Source organism: Anomaloglossus baeobatrachus, chromosome 4 (genome assembly GCF_048569485.1).
Source record: "Anomaloglossus baeobatrachus isolate aAnoBae1 chromosome 4, aAnoBae1.hap1, whole genome shotgun sequence".
In the NCBI taxonomy this organism is placed as follows: domain Eukaryota; kingdom Metazoa; phylum Chordata; class Amphibia; order Anura; family Aromobatidae; genus Anomaloglossus; species Anomaloglossus baeobatrachus.
In genome coordinates this window covers 564,857,747-564,877,622 of record NC_134356.1, presented here as the reverse complement: position 1 = coordinate 564,877,622, position 19,876 = coordinate 564,857,747, and the positions used below count along the sequence as shown (strand labels likewise).

The window sequence follows — 19,876 nt, the reverse complement described above, 5'->3', positions numbered from 1 at the left end:
AGGACTCCTGCTGAGTCCACGTACCCTGAGCCCTGTGGTGGAGAAAGACTGCTCCCCACCCTGACAGACTCGCGTCCGTCGTGACCACCGCCCAGGATGGGGGTAGGAAGGATTTCCCCTTCGACAATGAAGTGGGAAGAAGCCACCACCGAAGGGAAGCTTTGGCTGCTTGGGAGAGGGAGACGTTCCTGTCGAGGGACGTCGACTTCCTGTCCCATTTGCGGAGAATGTCCCATTGAAGTGGACGCAGATGAAACTGCGCAAAAGGAACTGCCTCCATTGCTGCTACCATCTTCCCTAGGAAGTGCATGAGGCGTCTCATGGGGTGTGACTGACCTAGAAGGAGAGATTGCACCCCTGTCTGCAGTGAACGCTGTTTGTTCAGCGGAAGCTTCACTATCGCTGAGAGAGTATGAAACTCCATGCCAAGATATGTCAGTGATTGGGCCGGAGTCAGATTTGACTTTGGAAAATTGATGATCCAACCGAAACTCTGGAGAGTCTCTAGAGTAGCATTGAGGCTGTGTTGGCATGCCTCTTGAGAGGGTGCCTTGACTAGGAGATCGTCTAAGTAAGGAATCACCGAGTGTCCCTGAGAGTGAAGGACCGCCACTACTGTAGCCATGACCTTGGTGAAAACCCGTGGGGCTGTCGCCAGGCCGAACGGCAGTGCCACGAACTGAAGGTGTTCGTCTGCTATGGCGAAACGCAGGAAGCGCTGATGCTCTGGAGCAATCGGTAAGTGAAGATACGCATCTTTGATATCGACCGATGCAAGGAAGTCTCCCTGGGACATTGAGGCGATGACGGAGCGAAGGGATTCCATCCGGAACCGCCTGGTCTTTACGTGTTTGTTGAGTAGTTTTAGGTCCAGGACAGGACGGAAGGACCCGTCTTTCTTTGGAACCACAAACAGGTTTGAGTAAAAACCGTGACCCTGTTGCTGAAGAGGAACCGGGATCACCACTCCTTCCGCCTTTAGAGTGTCCACCGCCTGCAGAAGAGCATCGGCTCGCTCGGGAGGCGGAGATGTTCTGAAGAATCGAGTCGGAGGACGAGAGCTGAACTCTATCCTGTAACCGTGAGACAGAATGTCTCTCACCCAACGGTCTTTTACCTGTGGCAGCTAGGTGTCGCAAAAGCGGGAGAGCCTGCCACCGACCGAGGATGCGGTGTGAGGAGACTGCAAGTCATGAGGAGGCCGCTTTGGTAGCGGCACCTCCAGCGGTCTTTTTAGGACGTGACTTAGACCGCCACGAATCGGAGTTTGTCTGATCCTTCTGAGGCCTTTTGGACGAGGAGAATTGGGACCTGCCCGCGCCCCGAAAGGACCGAAACCTCGACTGTCCCCTCCTCTGTTGGGGTATGTTTGGTTTGGCCTGGGGTAAGGATGTATCCTTTCCCTTGGATTGCTTGATTATTTCATCCAATCGCTCACCAAACAAACGGTCACCAGAAAATGGCAAACTGGTTAAGCACTTTTTGGAAGCCGAATCTGCCTTCCATTCCCGTAGCCACAATGCCCTGCGTATTGCCACCGAATTGTCGGCTGCAACCGCCGTACGGCTCAAAGAGTCCAGGATGGCATTAATAGCGTAGGACGCAAATGCCGTCGTCTGAGTGGTTATGGACGCCACTTGCGGCGCAGACGTACGTGTGATTGCGTCAATCTGCGCTTGACCCGCTGAGATAGCTTGGAGTGCCCATACTGCTGCAAATGCTGGGGCAAAAGATGCGCCGATGGCTTCAAAGATGGATTTCGACCAGAGCTCCATCTGCCTGTCAGTAGCATCCTTGAGTGAAGCCCCATCTTCCACTGCGACTATGGATCTAGCCGCCAGTCTGGAGATTGGGGGATCCACCTTGGGACACTGAGTCCAGCCCTTGACCACGTCAGGGGGGAATGGATAACGTGTATCCTTAAGGCGCTTGGAAAAACACTTATCAGGACAAGCTCGGTGTTTCTGGACTGCCTCTCTGAAGTCAGAGTGGTCCAGAAACATACTCGTGGTACGCTTGGGAAACCTAAAACGGAATTTCTCCTGCTGAGAAACTGACTCCTCAACTGGAGGACCTGAGGGAGAAATATCCAACATTCGATTGATGGACGCGATAAGATCATTCACTATGGCGTCCCCATCAGGTGTATCTAGGTTGAGAGCGGCCTCAGGATCAGAATCCTGATCAGCTACCTCCGCTTCATCATACAGAGAGTCCTGCTGAGACCGTGAACAATGTGATGATGTCGAGTGAGTTTCCCAGCGAGCTCGCTTAGGTGGTCTGGGACTGCGGTCCGTGTCAGAGACCTCACCCTGGGACCTATGAGACACCCCGGGAGGACATTGTTGCTCCAACTGAGGTGGACCATGGTGCAGTGATTCCACAGTGCCCATGGTCTGAGATGCCGGTCTGGACTGCAAAGCTTCTAATATCTTAGCCATAGTCTCAGAAAGTCTATCAGTAAAAACTGCAAACTCTGTCCCCGTCACATGGACAGTGTTAGCTGGTGGTTCCCCCTGGGCCCCCCTTAGCAGAGGCTCCAGCTGAGCAAGTGCCACAGGGGCCGAGCATTGCACACAATGAGGGTCAGTGGAACCTGCCGGTAGTATAGCCGTACATGCAGCACAGGCAGCATAGTAAGTCTGTGCTTTGGCACCATTGCTTCTTGTGGACGACATGCTGTTGTGTCCTCTGAGCAATCCCGGAGGGTATATAGCCAAAATTCAATCGTGCACCATACAGTGTAAAGTATAGCATATAAGGATATAATCTATATGTACACTACTGCACTAGTGGGGCCAGCACCATAGGTGCTGCTTACCGACCGCTCAAGCGGTTGTGTGGTCACCAGAAACGCTGCCTGGGTCTCCCAGAGCTTGTCTCCCCTCTCCTGCGTCGGAAGAGCTGACAGGAATGGCTGCCGGCGTCCTGAGGAGAGGAGGAGGCCGTGGGCGTGCCCGAAAAAGTGCGGGAGTCTGGTGCCCCACTGTGCACAGTGAGGGGGGTGGAGTATGCAAAGCACGCTCCAGCCCTCAGTGCTGACGTTCAGCACAACATCTCTCCCTTCCCCTGACTGACGGGCCTGGGGGCGGGAAAAGACCGAGACTAGGCCGGAAAAGCCGGGGACTCAAGTTATAAGCGCGGCCGGCGTATAAGCTCGGTCTGCGCGGAAGTCCCCGGCGTACAAACAATCCCAGGCGCGCTGCCGTGTTGCAATGGCAGCGCGCGGTCAGGCGGTAGTCTCTAGTAAACCAAGCACACCAGCACGCTGTAGTGTGTGATGACACAAACGCGGTCAGCGCCGCGGTCCCCGGTGCACTAACACACCCAGCAATGCTGGAGTGATTCTGTGCGCGGTCCCCACGGGGACACAGAGTACCTCAAAGCAGCAGTGTCCCTGACGATACTCGGCTCCTTGTCCAGCAGATACCTCAGGTGCTGTGGATGGAGCACGGTCTCAGTGTCTGGAGACCGAATTAGGATCCCACTTCCCCAGAGCCCATCAAGGGATGGGGAAGGAAAAACAGCATGTGGGCTCCAGCCTCCGTACCCGCAATGGGTACCTCAACCTTAACAACACCGCCGACAAGAGTGGGGTGAGAAGGGAGCATGCTGGGGGCCCTGTAATGGGCCCTCTTTTCTTCCATCCGACATAGTCAGCAGCTGCTGCTGACCAAGCTGTGGAGCTAATGCGTGGATGTCTGACCTCCTTCGCACAAAGCATGTAAACTGAGGAACCCGTGATGCACGGGGGGTGTATAGGCAGAAGGGGAGGGGCTTTACACTTTTAGTGTAATACTTTGTGTGGCCTCCGGAGGCATGAGCTATACACCCAATTGTCTGGGTCTCCCAATGGAGCGACAAAGAAAATAAAATAAATACACGTTTGGTATTGCTGCATTCAGAAATGCCCGATCAAAATATAAAATCAATTAATCTGATCGGTACATGGTGTGGCGAAAAAAAAAAAAGTTCCAAATGTTAAAATTAAGTTTTTTGGTCACCGCAACATTGCATTAAAATGCAACATGCATCTACACAAAAATGTCATCCTTAAAGATGCCAGCTCAATATAAAAAAAAAAATATAGTCACTGTGTCCCAGATCCAGAAAAATGAGAACGCTATGAGTCTCTGAATATGGTGACAAAAGCGCTATTGTTTTTGTTTTTTTTTTTGGACAAACGCCTGATTTTTTTTAAACCCCTTAGATAAAAGTAAACCTATACATATTGGGTATCTATGAACTCGCATCGTCCTGAGGCTTCACACCGACACATCAGTTTTACCATATAGTGAACACCGTGAATAAAAATACCCCAAACAATTGTGCAATTGCACTTTTTTATTCCCAATTTCACCACACTTTAAATTTTTTCCCATTTTCCAGTACACTATATGATAAAACTAATGGCTTAATTCAAAAGTACAACTCGTCCCGCAAAACACAGACCCCCCTCATATGGCAAGATTGACGAAAAAATAAAAGTTAAAGCCCTTGGAAGAAGGGGAGGAAAAAATACAGAAAATTTCCTGGGGAAGGGGGGGTTGATAAGGTTTCCCTACCTGTTAGGGATGTGATTATCATTATTATGAGTATATAGGAGTTACATGGAGATATCCATAAAGAACAAGATTTAAGATGTTGTTTGAACTGTACCCCACATATCTCTTGGCATAAGACTCAGACAGACAGTCTGGGCTATTCTTGTGACAAGTGAATAATGCTGACATTGCTTAATATAAATGAGGAACCAAGCACATTACAGTAAATTGTATATCACAGAATAAGCTGTTCTACTTTATCCAATAGGAGACGTGTTACGTATTCTTGGCACCTAGCCAATAAGGTTATATATATTTGTAACACTTCCGGAAATAAATCAGTCTTACTTTCTATTCATATCCGAGTACGTCTCTCTGGTGTGTGTGAAAGTGTGGTCATGCATGCTACCACAAGTGACTCATAATTTGGACTGCAGACAGTTTAAGAGGGATGCATGACTAGATTGCATCAACCTAAATTACGTCCACATCATTTGGCGCCCAACGAACCTTAGGACGGAGCTCTAGATGGCGGACAGCCATGCTGACACCTTCAGTCGGAAGGCAACTACACGAGAGGTGGAGAATTGCGCAACTCCAGCTGCAGGTGAGATCCTTTGTATAATCTCACCTTGCAAACCTCTTGCGTGTACTTGCATTTCGAAGGGGGGGTTGGGCTGTCCCAGTCTAGACACCTAATGACCGCCATCTCGAATGAGATAAGCCGTCCTAAGAGATCTCACACCAAGGTGGTCAGGTTCACCTTAAGCTGTCTGTAATTTATGTAATGTGGTTTTTGTCTGCTCTTTGAGAAAAGCAGAAGTTCTATAGTTTCGTTTTCCTCTGAGTTGAAAGTAGAGGAAAATGAGGAAGTTGTGATATACGCTGGATACATATATATGGATATATATGGTTATATCTGCAGGTGAGATCAGCCACCTGGATGGTGTATATAGTGTCCTTATTGTTATGTCATTGTATTGACCTGTGTCTACCGGTGTAAAAATGTCTGTCTATTTGCAGCAGGTGGAGTACTTGCTGGTTACGAGAACCGTGAAGTTCTGTGTGCTTTGTTCGTATATACTGGTTTATGCAAAAAGAGGAAGTGTCACGTAATGTAGTGAGAGCTGTCTTTGAGTGAAGAAAAAAATAAACTCTGAAGATGTACTTTGAAGTATGCTGTCTGAGTATATAGAGTATACACGGGTGTGGGTAACGTGTCCGGTTGATAGTCAGTAATTGATAAAGACTGAAGGCTAGGTACAGAGTTACGGTAAGAGACCCTGACTGTATCCTAGTGCGTCTTCCACAGAGAGGAGACGATAGGGGGATTGGTTTTGGCCGGTACAGCGTCATGGTGAGACCCTGACTGTATTTGATGTTCTCCGCGATCCTAGGTAGGAGGAACATTGGCAAAATCCCTTGACTTTGGTTTTAAACAGTATAATTGATGTTCTGGACGGACCGTTCAAATAAGGTGTATATAGTGTGAACAGAGGTTGCTGGTACATGAAGTAAGAGATAGTGAGGGTGAATTTAGTATCTATCACCCACGTGACACCCCCTCCTGGTAGGACAACCTGGTTTGTGGACTGAGATAGAAATTCTGTGTATTCTGTGTATTCTGTGGATGTGTAAAATCGCTGGTCCAGAAGAGGAAGTGGATTACGGCATAGCAGACATCCAGATTGACGTGTTAGTTTTGGGTCGTATACCCTTGAAGCATGGGGTCTAATCAGTCCACACCTGTCAAGTTAACGGCAGAAGAATTAGTAAGCGAACGAGAAGGAATGGAAAGATCTTTTGTTAAACAAGCGAGGGATCTTGAAAGATAAAGATCTCCTTATGGATGCTGAAGCATGGTATAGAACGTCAAAGGACGTTAAAAGATTGGCCTGGAAAGAGGAATGGGATAGAGATGGTAGATATTTCTATAATGCACCAGCTCAGAAAATGGCTCCTCAGGAAGTGGCCAAGCCCATTAGAAAGCAATGCCCACCACCCTATATGTCATCCTCAGAGGGTTGGACTTGTGTAGTTTGTCCCCCTGCCCACCAAACGCCCTCCCTAGCCTGCCCAGACGTCATTTCAGGTTGGGCCGCACCTAGTTCCCTTTTCCGGCCATCTTAAGTCCCAAGGCCACTGGCCTATTTGTTGCTGGAGCAGCAGAAGACACCGAGGGGTGTCAGGAAGATGACAATGATTTAACAATGATCCACCCCACCACCAACACTGTCCCTAGTAGAGGTAAACCACAGGTGCTGTCCTATTTGAGGACGTCAGGCCACACATGGCATCGCACCATTATTCCGATAGTCCCAGACAAGAACGCCCTAAATATGTGACATGGAAGCCTCAAGAGGCTGCAGTCCTTGTGAAGGAACACTGAGATATATACACCTATGAGTGACGTGTCATCAATAATTGATGTTTGATACCTTGGACCTGATGTACAGGTGCAGTGTTAAGGAACAAGTGGGTGAAAGAGCCCTGACTGTTACCTGGTACGGTTTTCATGCTAAGCAGTGAGTTGAACGTTGTATGCGTACTCACTGGTCTTGTTTTAGTAGATGTCAATGTATTCTTACCTAGAATTGAATACATTGGGGAAGACCCCTAAACTTTGGTCTTAATCGGAATTATTGAGTAGTCGATAGACCGTTCTCATGGAGGTGAATGTATATCGTGAATTCTCTCTCTGACATAATATCTCATATATAGTTTTCCCTGAAAGATGTTTTCACCCAGATTAAAGCTGGGGATTCTTTCTGGCCAGTAATGGAGCCAGGTTTGCAGTGAGGGTGCGTGTACCTTATCACCCAAGTGACACTGGAAGATGTTTTATGTATAATGTACGCAGTTTTTGGTGTGAAACACCGTAGGAGAGTTGAAAGGAAAGGAAAAAAAAAAAAACAGGGAAGTGTTAGTTTCCATTTCAGTCCTGTGAATGAAATTCGGTGAAGTTTAGTTGTAAATGACACACGTATGTTGAAATGGAGAATTCTAGATGTGAATTGATGAGTAATTCTGAATCTAGCAACTACACTATGTGTATTTTACCTGTCTGTGAAAATAAGAAATATAAGCTGATATAATAGGGTGGACTTGTGTCCACGTAAGCCCACCCCATTATTTCCTGTTCTGAATGTAGATTTCTTTCTGTCACTCAGCCCTGGGTGGGGTATGGTATGGGGATAGTTATTGCAGGGGCTGACAGGAGATAGGGATACGCTGGAGGCTCGGCCCTGACCACCATCAGGTCTACCGTCGAGATGAGGGCGAGTACAGGGTCCCTAGTTACAGGGTCAGCCCAGGGGTCCCTATATAATCCATATTCCCGGTGACAGATTGAATACCTCCTGAATGTAGATGTCACAATACATGACATCTTTCTTTTCACTCCCTCCCAGGACTCTTCAGACGCCATTTTTGGCCAACACCTACTTCCTCTTTTAGCGGCTGTTTCTTATCGGTAATTATCTTTAGTGGACGTTTTAACTCAGACACTACATAGTTCATCTTTAGACGCCATTTTTAGTCCAGCCGACACCCAGTTCCCCATTTTTTTGTTTTAGCAGCCAAAGTCACTGCTCTGTTTATTGCCGACATAGCAGGGACTGCAGAGGGGGGAGTCAGGGACCTGGTACACACACACTCCATTTTTCCACTAATGAACCTTAGCAGAGGTTATTGCTGATAGTCCTGTGGACCTTTTCCCTTCACTTTTGCATATTTGTTTTTTCTGTATGTTATACAATTTAGTAGACCATATAGACTGCTCACTATTAGTCCTGGTGGACAGTGAATATTTTTCTGCATATGGCAGTTGTTACTTAGCCTAGTTTTGAGATATTTTCACTTGTATGTTATCCTGCCTGGTGTCTTGCACAAGAGTTCCCTGATAGAGAGGGTGGAGGTTCATGTGGTCCCAAGGGGACATTGATCATCAGGAGTTGACATATATTAGAGTTTTTCGTTGGCAGCACCCAGTAATCCTTTGTGTCTTAGTTTACAGGGTCTGACAGGAGAGAGGGATACGCTGGAGGCTCGACCCTGACCACCATCAGGTCTACCGTCGGGATGAGGGAGAGTGCAGGGCCCCCAGTTACAGGGTCAGCACAGGAGAGGTAGAGTAGATATGCTCCACTGCTTTTTCCTAGTTGTGTATATGTAGTCAGGGGGTGCTGCTTGGTAGTTTCCAAACCCTCTTGTGCTCTTTTCTCTTTCCCCGGGGTTTTAGGGGATCTTAGTTTTTTAGAATTTCAGTGTTCTCCTGACCCCAAAGTTACATCCATTGCTCTTTCTTACAAACCTGGGTATAGTCTTTTGTATCAGGTCTCCGAGAGCCCACATGTAAACTACAGCTGGTAAAGACCAAGACACCCTCCTTCAAATGGCAAGACGTATGGAGATGAATCTAGCAGCTTACAAGATCACCCCACATACAGATGTGCAGTAGTCACAGTCACCTGAGTTACAGTCTCAGTCACCAGAAGAGTATCATCACATCATCTCCAGCCCAGAAGTCATTCTACATGTTTGCCATGGAAGAAGATAGCAGTCCTTTGAACACTACTCAGCCAGATTGAACACCTACCTAAAGCACCAGTTGAAGATCAGTGCCCGTATGACATCACTGCTCCCTGACAAAGTCACCATCTCTCGGTGTGGGGTCCTTAATCCTGCTGAACTTCTCCCTCTTCCAAGGGGGGAGTGTCCCACCTCTGACACCTTGGTGGAAGAGGTAGTCGACTCTGGCATAGCTGAAACTCTGGATTCGATACCGTGACAGATACACCTTTGGACCCTGACTTAACATCTTTGCGGATGGATCAAGATGTGCATCAAGAAGACGGTTCCACATGGGTATGGTGCTGGTAGCAGAAGACGCTGTGCTGATAGAGCAGTCGCTACCCGCATGCCTGTCTGTGAAGAAGCAGATGTATGTGCTCTCGCTGAAGCCTGCAAGATGGCAGCCAGCATCTACTCTGTGGAGGACAAGAGATATATACACCTATGAGTGACGTGTCATCAATAATTGATGTTTGATACCTTGGACCTGATGTACAGGTGCAGTGTTAAGGAACAAGTGGGTGAAAGAGCCCTGACTGTTACCTGGTACGGTTTTCATGCTAAGCAGTGAGTTGAACGTTGTATGCGTACTCACTGGTCTTGTTTTAGTAGATGTCAATGTATTCTTACCTAGAATTGAATACATTGGGGAAGACCCCTAAACTTTGGTCTTAATCGGAATTATTGAGTCGTCGATAGACCGTTCTCATGGAGGTGAATGCCATGAGGACAGTCTAGAGAACGCGGTCAGGATCTGGCTTCCTATGCATAGTCTGTTGGGTGGGGAGATTCATCCACAAGGGATGGGGTATCTCGTATGTGAGTGAGGTAACCATCAGCATTAGGACAGATCAATAGACCTGGAAACGTAAGGAAAGACTTTTTGGCTATCTCCAAAGGGGGGACTGTTAGGGATGTGATTATCATTATTATGAGTATATAGGAGTTACATGGAGATATCCATAAAGAACAAGATTTAAGATGTTGTTTGAACTGTACCCCACATATCTCTTGGCATAAGACTCAGACAGACAGTCTGGGCTATTCTTGTGACAAGTGAATAATGCTGACATTGCTTAATATAAATGAGGAACCAAGCACATTACAGTAAATTGTATATCACAGAATAAGCTGTTCTACTTTATCCAATAGGAGACGTGTTACGTATTCTTGGCACCTAGCCAATAAGGTTATATATATTTGTAACACTTCCGGAAATAAATCAGTCTTACTTTCTATTCATATCCGAGTACGTCTCTCTGGTGTGTGTGAAAGTGTGGTCATGCATGCTACCACAAGTGACTCATAATTTGGACTGCAGACAGTTTAAGAGGGATGCATGACTAGATTGCATCAACCTAAATTACGTCCTTATCATACCTTCAAATTTTAGAGTAAGGGGTACTTTTCACATAGCGAGATCGCTGCTGAGTAACTGTTTTTGTGACGCAGCAGTGACCTCATTAGCGATCTCGCTGTGTGTGACACTAAGCAGCGATCTGGCCCCTGCTGTGAAATCGCTGCTCGTTACACACAGTGCTGGTTCATTTTTTGGACGTTGCTCTCCCGCTGTGAAGCACACATCGCTGTGTGTGACAGCGAGAGAGCAACGATCTGAATGTGCAGGGAGCAGGGAGCCGGCGTCTGGCAGCCTGCGGTAAGCTGTAACCAAGGTAAATATCGGGTAACCAAGCGAAGCCCTTTGCTTGGTTACCCGATATTTACCTTCCCTGCACACGTAGCCGGAGTGCACATCGGGTAAATAAGCAAAGCGGTTTGCTTATTAACCCGATGTGTACTCTGGCTAGGAGTGCAGGGAGCCAGCGCTAAGTGGTGTGCGCTGGTAACCAAGGTAAATATCGGGTAACCAAGCGCTTGGTTACCAGATATTTACCTTAGTTACCAAGCGCAGCATCGCTTCCACGTGTCGCTGCTGGCTGGTCACTGGTCGCTGGTGAGATCTGCCTGATTGACAGCTCACCAGCAACCATGTAGCGACGCACCAGCGATTCTGACCAGGTCAGATTGCTGGTGGGATCGCTGGAGCGTCGCTAAAGTGTTACAGTACCCTAAGCTAAACAGGATATGATAAAGAGATTGTCCCTTAAGTATACCCCTTTCACATGTAAAGCGCCATAGAATTGATGGCGCTATAATAATAATGTTCTGACTGCTGGCACCAGAGCAATCCTATACTCGGTCATTACTCCCAATCACTGGGGATACAGCACAATTTCTTTTTTTCCTATAAACAACCAGCCCAATTATTAGATCAATGGAGTTTCGAATCACTAGAGCCCAACTGTTTTATGACTTTTCCTAATGAGTGGTTATAAAACATAGTGTGCAATCTTTTTATAATGCATACAATCAGACAAGAAAATTCAGCCCCAATAAAAGAATACTATGCACCGTTACCATAAATCCAATGGCCCGTTCTAGATGGATGATCTGTTCTGGAGTTTGTTCTGCCCACTTGATGCAGCTCATGGCCACATTTATCTTGGGTGCTAAACAAAAAGTGAGAGCAATCACATCTTCAGCATTGTCATTGGCTTTTACCAGGTTTGCAATGTTTCTTACTCGACACAAATTACACACATATGTGCAGAATACTGTCTTCATAAGGACCAAGGATGGGAGTGAGAAGAACTCACCAAACGTTGCTCCGTCTTTTGGTTGCTCTGTGGCATTTCTTAGACGTTCAGGTAAATCTTTCAAAACTGATATAAGCTGAGAGAGAAGAAAACAATGAAAATGACACCCAAGTGTGTGGATGGGTTTCTAGTAGTGCTGAGCGAATCCATACTGTAAATATCCGGATCCGCGCGGTTTCAGCGCTATATCTGTGCCGCACCCGGGCGTGGGATTCCGGGTGCACTATCTGGATTCGGCAATTAATAAAAATGAACAAAATCAGAAATAAATGAGCGTTTCATGCTTACAGAGACTCGATATCATGGCGGCACACTGCTTCCGGGTCACGCTTTCACTTCCTGTACTGTCCATCGCATACACACAGATTTCCGTGTTTTGCCCACCCACTGGCCGTCTTCTCATCTGTGATTGGTTCGTGGCTGACGCGCCCCCAGCCTGTGACAGCTCTGCCGTGCAGTCATCACTTATCACGGTCAGTAATAGGCTGCACTCAAAGCGGGCAGTCATGCTCTCTGGCTGCTCGCTCTGACTTGTAGCAGAGCTGGATGTGTCTTCGCTGGATCTCGTGTGGATTACGCCGGAGCTGCAGGGCTGTGTTGGGATAATAAAGTGGTGAAGGAGGAGGCTGCGTTTGTACTTTATTACAAATAAAGGATTTCTCTGTGACTTGTTGATTTACTGTAATTTACAGGTTGTGATGCGGGTGTCTCACAGACGCCCGTGTGATCACAATCCTAGGGTTTAGTAGCAGCCGTGCGCTGTTATTAACCCCTGCTATTACCATGATTGTCACCGCACCAGGGCAATCAAGTTGAGCCGATATCGCACCGGAATTGTCACATCTAATAGATGCGGCAATACAGGGTGGCTACAGGCTGAGAATATACCAGCTCCTAGCCGGTGTTATCATGGCTGGGGATGAAAATTGGGGGTGACCGCATGTCTGTTTTTTGTTTGTTTGTTTTTTAATTATTTATTTAAATTAAAAAAAAAAACACATGCGGTTTATCTTAGGCAGCAGTCACACTTGCGAGGAACTCCCACAAGTCTGACATCGCAGCACAGCCGCACACACATCTGACAGGAGCGTGCATGTGTTTCTAGGTACATGCACGCTCATGTTCAGACAGTGGCAGACTGTGCCTTGTGATGTCATGTCAGACCCGCACGAGTCTGACATATCATCACCCGCACACTTCTGAGGGCCCTTGTACACTTGTCTACCGCTTCCGATGCGACAGCGATATGCAAATGACCCTCTGCTGCGGGTGTCAGCCGAGGGTCATGCGACTGTGATGCGATCTTGCAATCGCATCATAGGAGCGGAGAAGATAGAGGGAGCACTTTGTCCCCATCTCCTCCACTGTGTCTCCGCGTGCACCGATGCGATTCCCTCGCATGACACACGGCTCACGCTGGCAGTACAGCAGAGCCGAGTGTCATGCGAGTGTCCCTCCCTGCTACTGAGGTCAGTGAGAGCGGACCTCTGCTGCGGGGGACGAGGCGGCACTGAGGAAGGGAGGGGCTGGAGCTGCGGAGGAGAGAATGTCAGACTCTGCTGTCAGTGTCTACACTTAGAGCTGGCAGCCGTGCTTTACGGCTGCTAGCTGTGTGATATGTAACAGAGCCAGATGTGTCTCCGTGGGACGTGTGGATTACACCAGAGCTGCAGGGTGTTGGGGTAATAAAGTGGTGAACGAGGGCGCTTTTGTACTTTATTCTAAATAAAGGATTTTTCTCTGTGTGTGTTTATTTACAGGTTTGTGATGCGGGTATCTCACAGACGCCCGTGTGATCACAAACCTATTAACCCGACTGGCACCGCATCACGCCTCCGGGAAGAGCCGGTAATGTACCGGGATTGCCACATCTAATAGATGCGGCAATACCGGGCTGAGAATATACCAGCCCCCGGCCGGCATTACCATGGCTGGGGATGAAAATTAGGGGGGACCGCACGTCTGTTTTTTTTAATTATTTATTTAAATAAAAAAAAAAAAAAAAAAACGGAGCCACACTTGCGACGGATACACTGCTTTCCCCGCCCACCGGCCGTCCTGCCGCCTGTGATTGGTTGCAGTCAGCTGACACGCTGACACTCAGGGTGGGGGCGTGTCTAACTGCAACCAATGACACGCACCGGTGGGCGGGCAAACATTGAATATTGAATTATCTGCTCCAGAAGAGAAAAACGTGACCCGGAAGACGTGTACCGCCATGTCAGTGAGTACACCGCACGCGCTCCTACCCCCCCATCCCCTCTACAAATGTTTTTAATCTCCAGATTCCGGTCCCCATTGACTTATATGGGCACCGGATTCCGGAGCGGATCAGACTTATTTTTAAGTCTGTCAGTGATAAGCCTGCCCCGGTTTTTTGGGCATTCGATCAGCTCTAGTTTCTAGAAATCCTGACAAGATGTCATTTACCCTTTACCATTTCAGCCCCCTGCTTGGACATCACAGTCTCCAGCTCCTTAGAGGTGCACTTGGGAGGAACGGGAAATGTCTCCTGCATCACTATAGGACCCACATCAAACCTAAGGGAAAACAATAATCAGTTAACAATAGAGTGTAAAGTGTGCCTGTAATCCCAATCTGCCTGACTGACATCCTGTGTGGAGAGACATTACAGTAATACATGCTCAGTGATACATTTGCAAAGACAACAGCCGGGAGCAAGGGAGTTTTTGCATCAAAATGATTTGTGTGCTGTATCTGCAACTTGCAAAATCAGATTGGCAAATGGATGGTGGTATTTTACATAATATATTCCAGAAATTGTCTAAATGATTATTCTGGCATTAACCATTCATATGTGTATTATTATCAATAATAATTATAGCACCATTTATTCCATGGTACTTTACAAGTGAAAAAGTGTATACATAAAAAACAAGTACAACAATCATTAACAATACAAGGCACAGACTGGTACAGCACTAGAGAGGACCCTGCCCACGAGGGCTCACAGTCTACATGGGATGGATGAGGGTACTGGTTGCGCGGTGGTGAGCTGGTCAGAGGGTTATTGCAGGTTGTAGTCTTGTCGGAAGAGGTGGGGCTTCAGGTTCCTTTTGAAGCTTTCCATGGTAGTTGAGAGTCTGATATGCTGGGGTAGAGCGTTATAGAGTATGGGGGAGGTGCAGGAGAAATCTTGTATGCGATTGTGGGAAGAGGGGATAAGAGAGGAGTGGAGAAGATCTTGTGAGGAACTGAGGTTGCGTGCAGGTAGGTACTGGGAGACTAGGTCACAGATGTATGGAGGAGACCGGTTGTGGATGGCTTTGTATGTAACAGTTAGTGTTTTGAACTGGAGTCTTTGGGCAATGGGAAGCTAGTGAAGGGATTGACAGAGTAGTGAGGCTGGGGAATAGTGGGGGGACAGGTGGATTAGTTGGGCTGCAGAGTTTAGGATAGATTGTAGGGGTGCAAGAGTGTCGGAAGAGAGCCAGAGAGCAGGAGGTTGCAGTAGTCGAGGCGGGAGATGATGAGGGCACGTACTAGTGTTTTTGCTGATTCTTGGTTAAGGAAGGCACGGATCCGGGAGATATTTTTGAGTTGTAGTCTGCATGAGTTGAAGAGGGCTTGGATGTGTGGTTTGAAGGATAGAGCAGAGTCGAGGGTTACTCTGAGGCAACAAGCTTGTGAGACTGGGGAGAGTGAGCAGCCATCAACTTTGATGGATAAGCTTCTTGGAGGAGTTGAGTGAGGAGGAGGAAAGACAATGTATTCAGTTTTGTCCATGTTAGGCTCTGTGCCGCACTAGGCGGATTTTACCGAGGATTTCCCGTGGATTTGCTGCATGTTTCGCTACAGAAATGTTCATAACCTTTCTGCAGTGATCCACCAGCAAAACCTATGGGAAAATAAAAATGCTGTGTGCACTAGGCAGATTTTGACAGCTACAGGTTTGGCTGCAGAATTCCCGCAGCAATAAGAATTGCATGTCACTTCTTTTCCACAGGTACCTGCGGTTTTTGCCATAGATAATGGTCAAAAACCGCAGGGAACCTGTGAAAATTCATGGCAAAACCGCGACAAACCACAGCAAATCCGCATGTGGTCTTCGGGTTCGGTTTGCCGCGTTTTTTTTTTCCGTGGGTGCGGTAATCTTTCAGAGCCTGCGGAATTTTCTTAAGAAAATTCCTTTTCTAGTGCGCACAGGGCCTTAAGCTTTAGAAATCGTGCAGAGAAGAGGGATAAAATAGCAGACAGACATTGTGGGATTTTGGTTAGTAGGGAGGAGATGTCAGGTCCACAGAGGTAGATCTGCATATCATCAGCGTAGAGGTGATACTGAAAGCCATGGGACTATGAGCTGTCCCAGGCCGAAGGTCTAGATGGAAAAGAGGAGGGGTCCAAGAACAGAACTTTGGGGGGACACACAGGGGGCGAGATCAAGATGAAGAGATCAAAGATAGGGCCAAGTCTGTGATGCCCAGAGATGACAGAATCTGTAGTAGGAGGAAATGGTCTACTGAATCGAAGTCAGAGGACAGGTCCAGGAGGAGGCGGAGGACAGAGTAGTGTCGCTTGGCTTTGGCGGTTAGTAGGTCATTGATGACTTTAGTTAGGGCAGTTTCAGTGGAGTGATGCGGTCAGAAGCTAGATTGTAGCTTGTCAAAGAGGGAGCAGGAGGAGAGTTCAAGATGGACATGCTGTTCCAGTAGTTTTGAGGCATAGGGGAGAAGTGATATGGGGTGATAGCTAGACACAGAGGCTGGGTCAAGGGAGGGCTTTTTGAGGATGGGTGTGATAGAGGCATGTTTAAAGCATGAAGAGAATACACCAGTTGTTAGTGATAGGTTGAAGAGATGGGTAAAGGCCCCGTTACACTCAGCGATATCGCTAGAGAGATCGCTTGCGAGCGTACCCTCCCCCGTCGAACCGCAAAATCGCTGCCCGTGGCGCACAATATCTTTCGGAGCCATCACACGGACTTACCTGCCTAGCAACGTCGCTGTTGCCGGCGAACCGCCTCCTTTCTAAAGGGGCGGTTCGTGCGGCGTCACAGCGGCCGCCCAATAGAAGCGTAGGGGCGGGGATGAGCGGCCGTAACATCCCGCCCACCTCCTTCCTTCCTTATTGCGGGCGGCCGCAGGTAAGCTGTAGTTAGTCATTCCCGAGGTGTGTCACATAGCGATGTGTGCTGCCTCGGGAACGACGAACAACCTGCGTCCTCAACAATCAACGATTTTTTGAAAATGAACGACGTATCAACGATAAGGTGAGTATTGTTGATTGTTAACGGTCGCTCGTTGGTGTCACACGCAACAACGTCGCCAACGATGCCGGATGTGCGTCATGGAATCCGTGACCCCGGCAATATATCGTTAGATATGTCGTTACGTGTGACGGGGCCTTTAGGGTCGGTATGAGGACTGCGGTGAGATTGGGGATGAGGTGGGATGGGAGCTGGTGACGTGCACAAGTGGTGAGATGTGATCTTGAGTGTAGAGAGGAGAGATGATCTTCCATCATGGTGGAGAAGCTGGATTTTTAGGAAGAAGGCTGAGTAGTTGTGAGCAGGGGCTTTGGTGATTGTGGGCCAAAGCTTGCTCTGATGTTTTCAAGCTTCTGCTTGAAGAAAGAGGCAAAGTCTTCCGCTGAGAGGAGAGGGAGGTAGCGATGGGGGACGGAGGAGAGAGTTGAAAGTGTTGAATAGCTGTTTAGAGTTGTGAGACAGGGAGGATATGAGAGATGAGAAGTAGGTTTGTTTTGCAGCAGTGAGTGTGGACTTGAAATTGGTGAGGGATTCTTTGTATGCAATGAAGTGCTCTGTGGAATGGGACCTCTTCCATCTCCGCTCAGCAATAATAGAAGCTCGTCTTAGTTCTTTAGTCTGCCTAGTGTGTCAGGGTTGCCTGTTGATTGTGCAGGTTTTGGTATGCGTAAGGGGAGCGGCCGATTCAAGAACTGCAGAGATTGTGGTATTATATAAAGTGGCAGCAGCATCTGCATCGTGTAAGGAAGCAATGTCTGTGAGTGGGAGGACCAACTCAGAGTGAATGTAAATCAAGATGTTTGAGATTTCTGCGAGGGTGTGAAAGTATGTGAAGGGGGGTTGTGTACTTGAAAAAGAAAGGGAAGAGAATGTAAGTAGGTTGTGGTCATAAAGTAGGAGAGGTGAGTTAGAGAGGTTAGATAGGGAACAGAGGCGAGTGAAGATGAGGTCTAGTGTGTGGCCATCTTTGTGAGTAGCTGCAGAAGACCATTGGGTGAGGCCGAGAGAGGAAGTGAGTGTTAAAGGTTTAGAGACAGATAATTGGGATGTGTCAATGAAGATGCTGAACTCACCCATGATGATAGTGGGGATGTCGATGGAAAGGAAATGTAGTAGCCAGGTGGTGAAGTGGTCATAAAAGGTAGTGGCTGGCCCTGGAGGGCAGTAAATTACGGCTGGTTGGAGGGGGGAGTAAATGCGGACGGAGTACACCTCAAAAGAGGGGAGAGTAATGGATGGTGGTAGTGGAATTGGGGTAAAGGAGCATTTGTCAGACAGGAGCAAACCAACTCCTCCACCGTGCTTGTTACTGGGGCGGGGGGTGTGAGACAGATGGAAACGCTGTGTTGGAGGGGGTGAGCCAGGTGTCAGTGATGGTGAGGAAGGAGTTTGTTGGCGATGAAAAGGTCATGGATGTAGGAAAGTTTGGTGCAGACAGAGCGGGCGTTCCGTAGAGCTCCTGTTAGTGGGACTGGGGGAGCCGGGGGCCAGGTGAATAAATGTAAGGTTATAAAGGTTGCCAAAGTGTGTGGTAGATTGTGGATGGGGTTTAGAAATTACTGCAGGGATGTGGCGGGGGGAGTCAGGATTTTGAGAGATGTCTCCAGCAGTGAGAAGTAGAGAGAGTGTTAGTAGGTGGGAACAGGAGAGGCCATGAGGTGGCCGTCTAGCTCTGGAGACACAGGGTGTATTGAGGAGAAAAGATCCAAGGACAAGGAGAGATGGGTGGGGATACCAGTTCATTACAGGGTTTCTGGATCAGAAGGGGCAGTAGGAAGAAGGGAATTTTGTTTACTTACCGTAAATTCCTTTTCTTCTAGCTCCTATTGGGAGACCCAGACAATTGGGTGTATAGCTTCTGCCTCCGGAGGCCACACAAAGTATTACACTTTAAAAGTGTAACCCCTCCCCTCTGCCTATACACCCTCCCGTGCATCACGGGCTCCTCAGTTTTGGTGCAAAAGCAGGAAGGAGGAAACTTATAAATTGGTCTAAGGTAAATTCAATCCGAAGGATGTTCGGAGAACTGAAAACCATGAACCAAAAGAACAATTCAACATGAACAACATGTATACACAAAAGAACAACCAGCCCGAAGGGAACAGGGGCGGGTGCTGGGTCTCCCAATAGGAGCTAGAAGAAAAGGAATTTACGGTAAGTAAACAAAATTCCCTTCTTCTTTGTCGCTCCATTGGGAGACCCAGACAATTGGGACGTCCAAAAGCAGTCCCTGGGTGGGTAAAAGAATACCTCGATAAAAAGAGCCGAAACGACCCTCCTCTTACAGGTGGGGAACCGCCGCCTGAAGGACTCGCCTACCTAGACTGGCGTCTGCCGAAGCATAGGTATGCACCTGATAGTGTTTCGTGAAAGTGTGCAGACTAGACCAGGTAGCTGCCTGACACACCTGCTGAGCCGTAGCCCGGTGCCGCAATGCCCAGGACGCACCCACGGCTCTGGTAGAATGGGCTTTCAGCCCCGAAGGAAGCGGAAGCCCAGAAGAACGGTAGGCTTCAAGAATCGGTTCCTTGATCCACCGAGCCAAGGTTGACTTGGAAGCCTGCGAACCCTTACGCTGGCCAGCGACAAGGACAAAGAGCGCCTCTGAACGGCGCAGGGGCGCCGTGCGAGACACGTAGAACCGTAGTGCTCTCACTAGATCTAATGAGTGCAAATCCTTTTCACATTGGTGAATTGGATTAGGGCAAAATGAAGGTAAGGAGATATCCTGATTGAGATGAAAAGGAGATACCACCTTAGGGAGAAATTCCGGAACAGGACGCAGAACCACCTTATCCTGGTGAAAAACCAGGAAGGGGGCCTTGCATGACAAAGCTGCCAGCTCCGACACTCTACGGAGTAATGTAACTGCCACT

At 48.1% G+C, this 19,876-nt stretch overlaps 1 protein-coding gene across 1 annotated transcript in view; it reads right to left on the bottom strand.

Annotated features, from left to right (window-relative positions):
• The window catches only part of MTFMT (mitochondrial methionyl-tRNA formyltransferase), a 54,387-nt gene that overhangs the window by 13,336 nt on the left and 21,175 nt on the right, over positions 1 to 19,876 (bottom strand). Inside the window, exons 4-6 of the mRNA XM_075346026.1 lie at positions 14,211 to 14,313; positions 11,774 to 11,849; positions 11,535 to 11,626 (exon numbers count right to left, since the gene is read on the bottom strand). Coding sequence (XP_075202141.1) covers positions 11,535 to 11,626; positions 11,774 to 11,849; positions 14,211 to 14,313 — 271 coding nt within the window. The remainder of the gene's footprint in view (positions 1 to 11,534; positions 11,627 to 11,773; positions 11,850 to 14,210; positions 14,314 to 19,876) is intronic.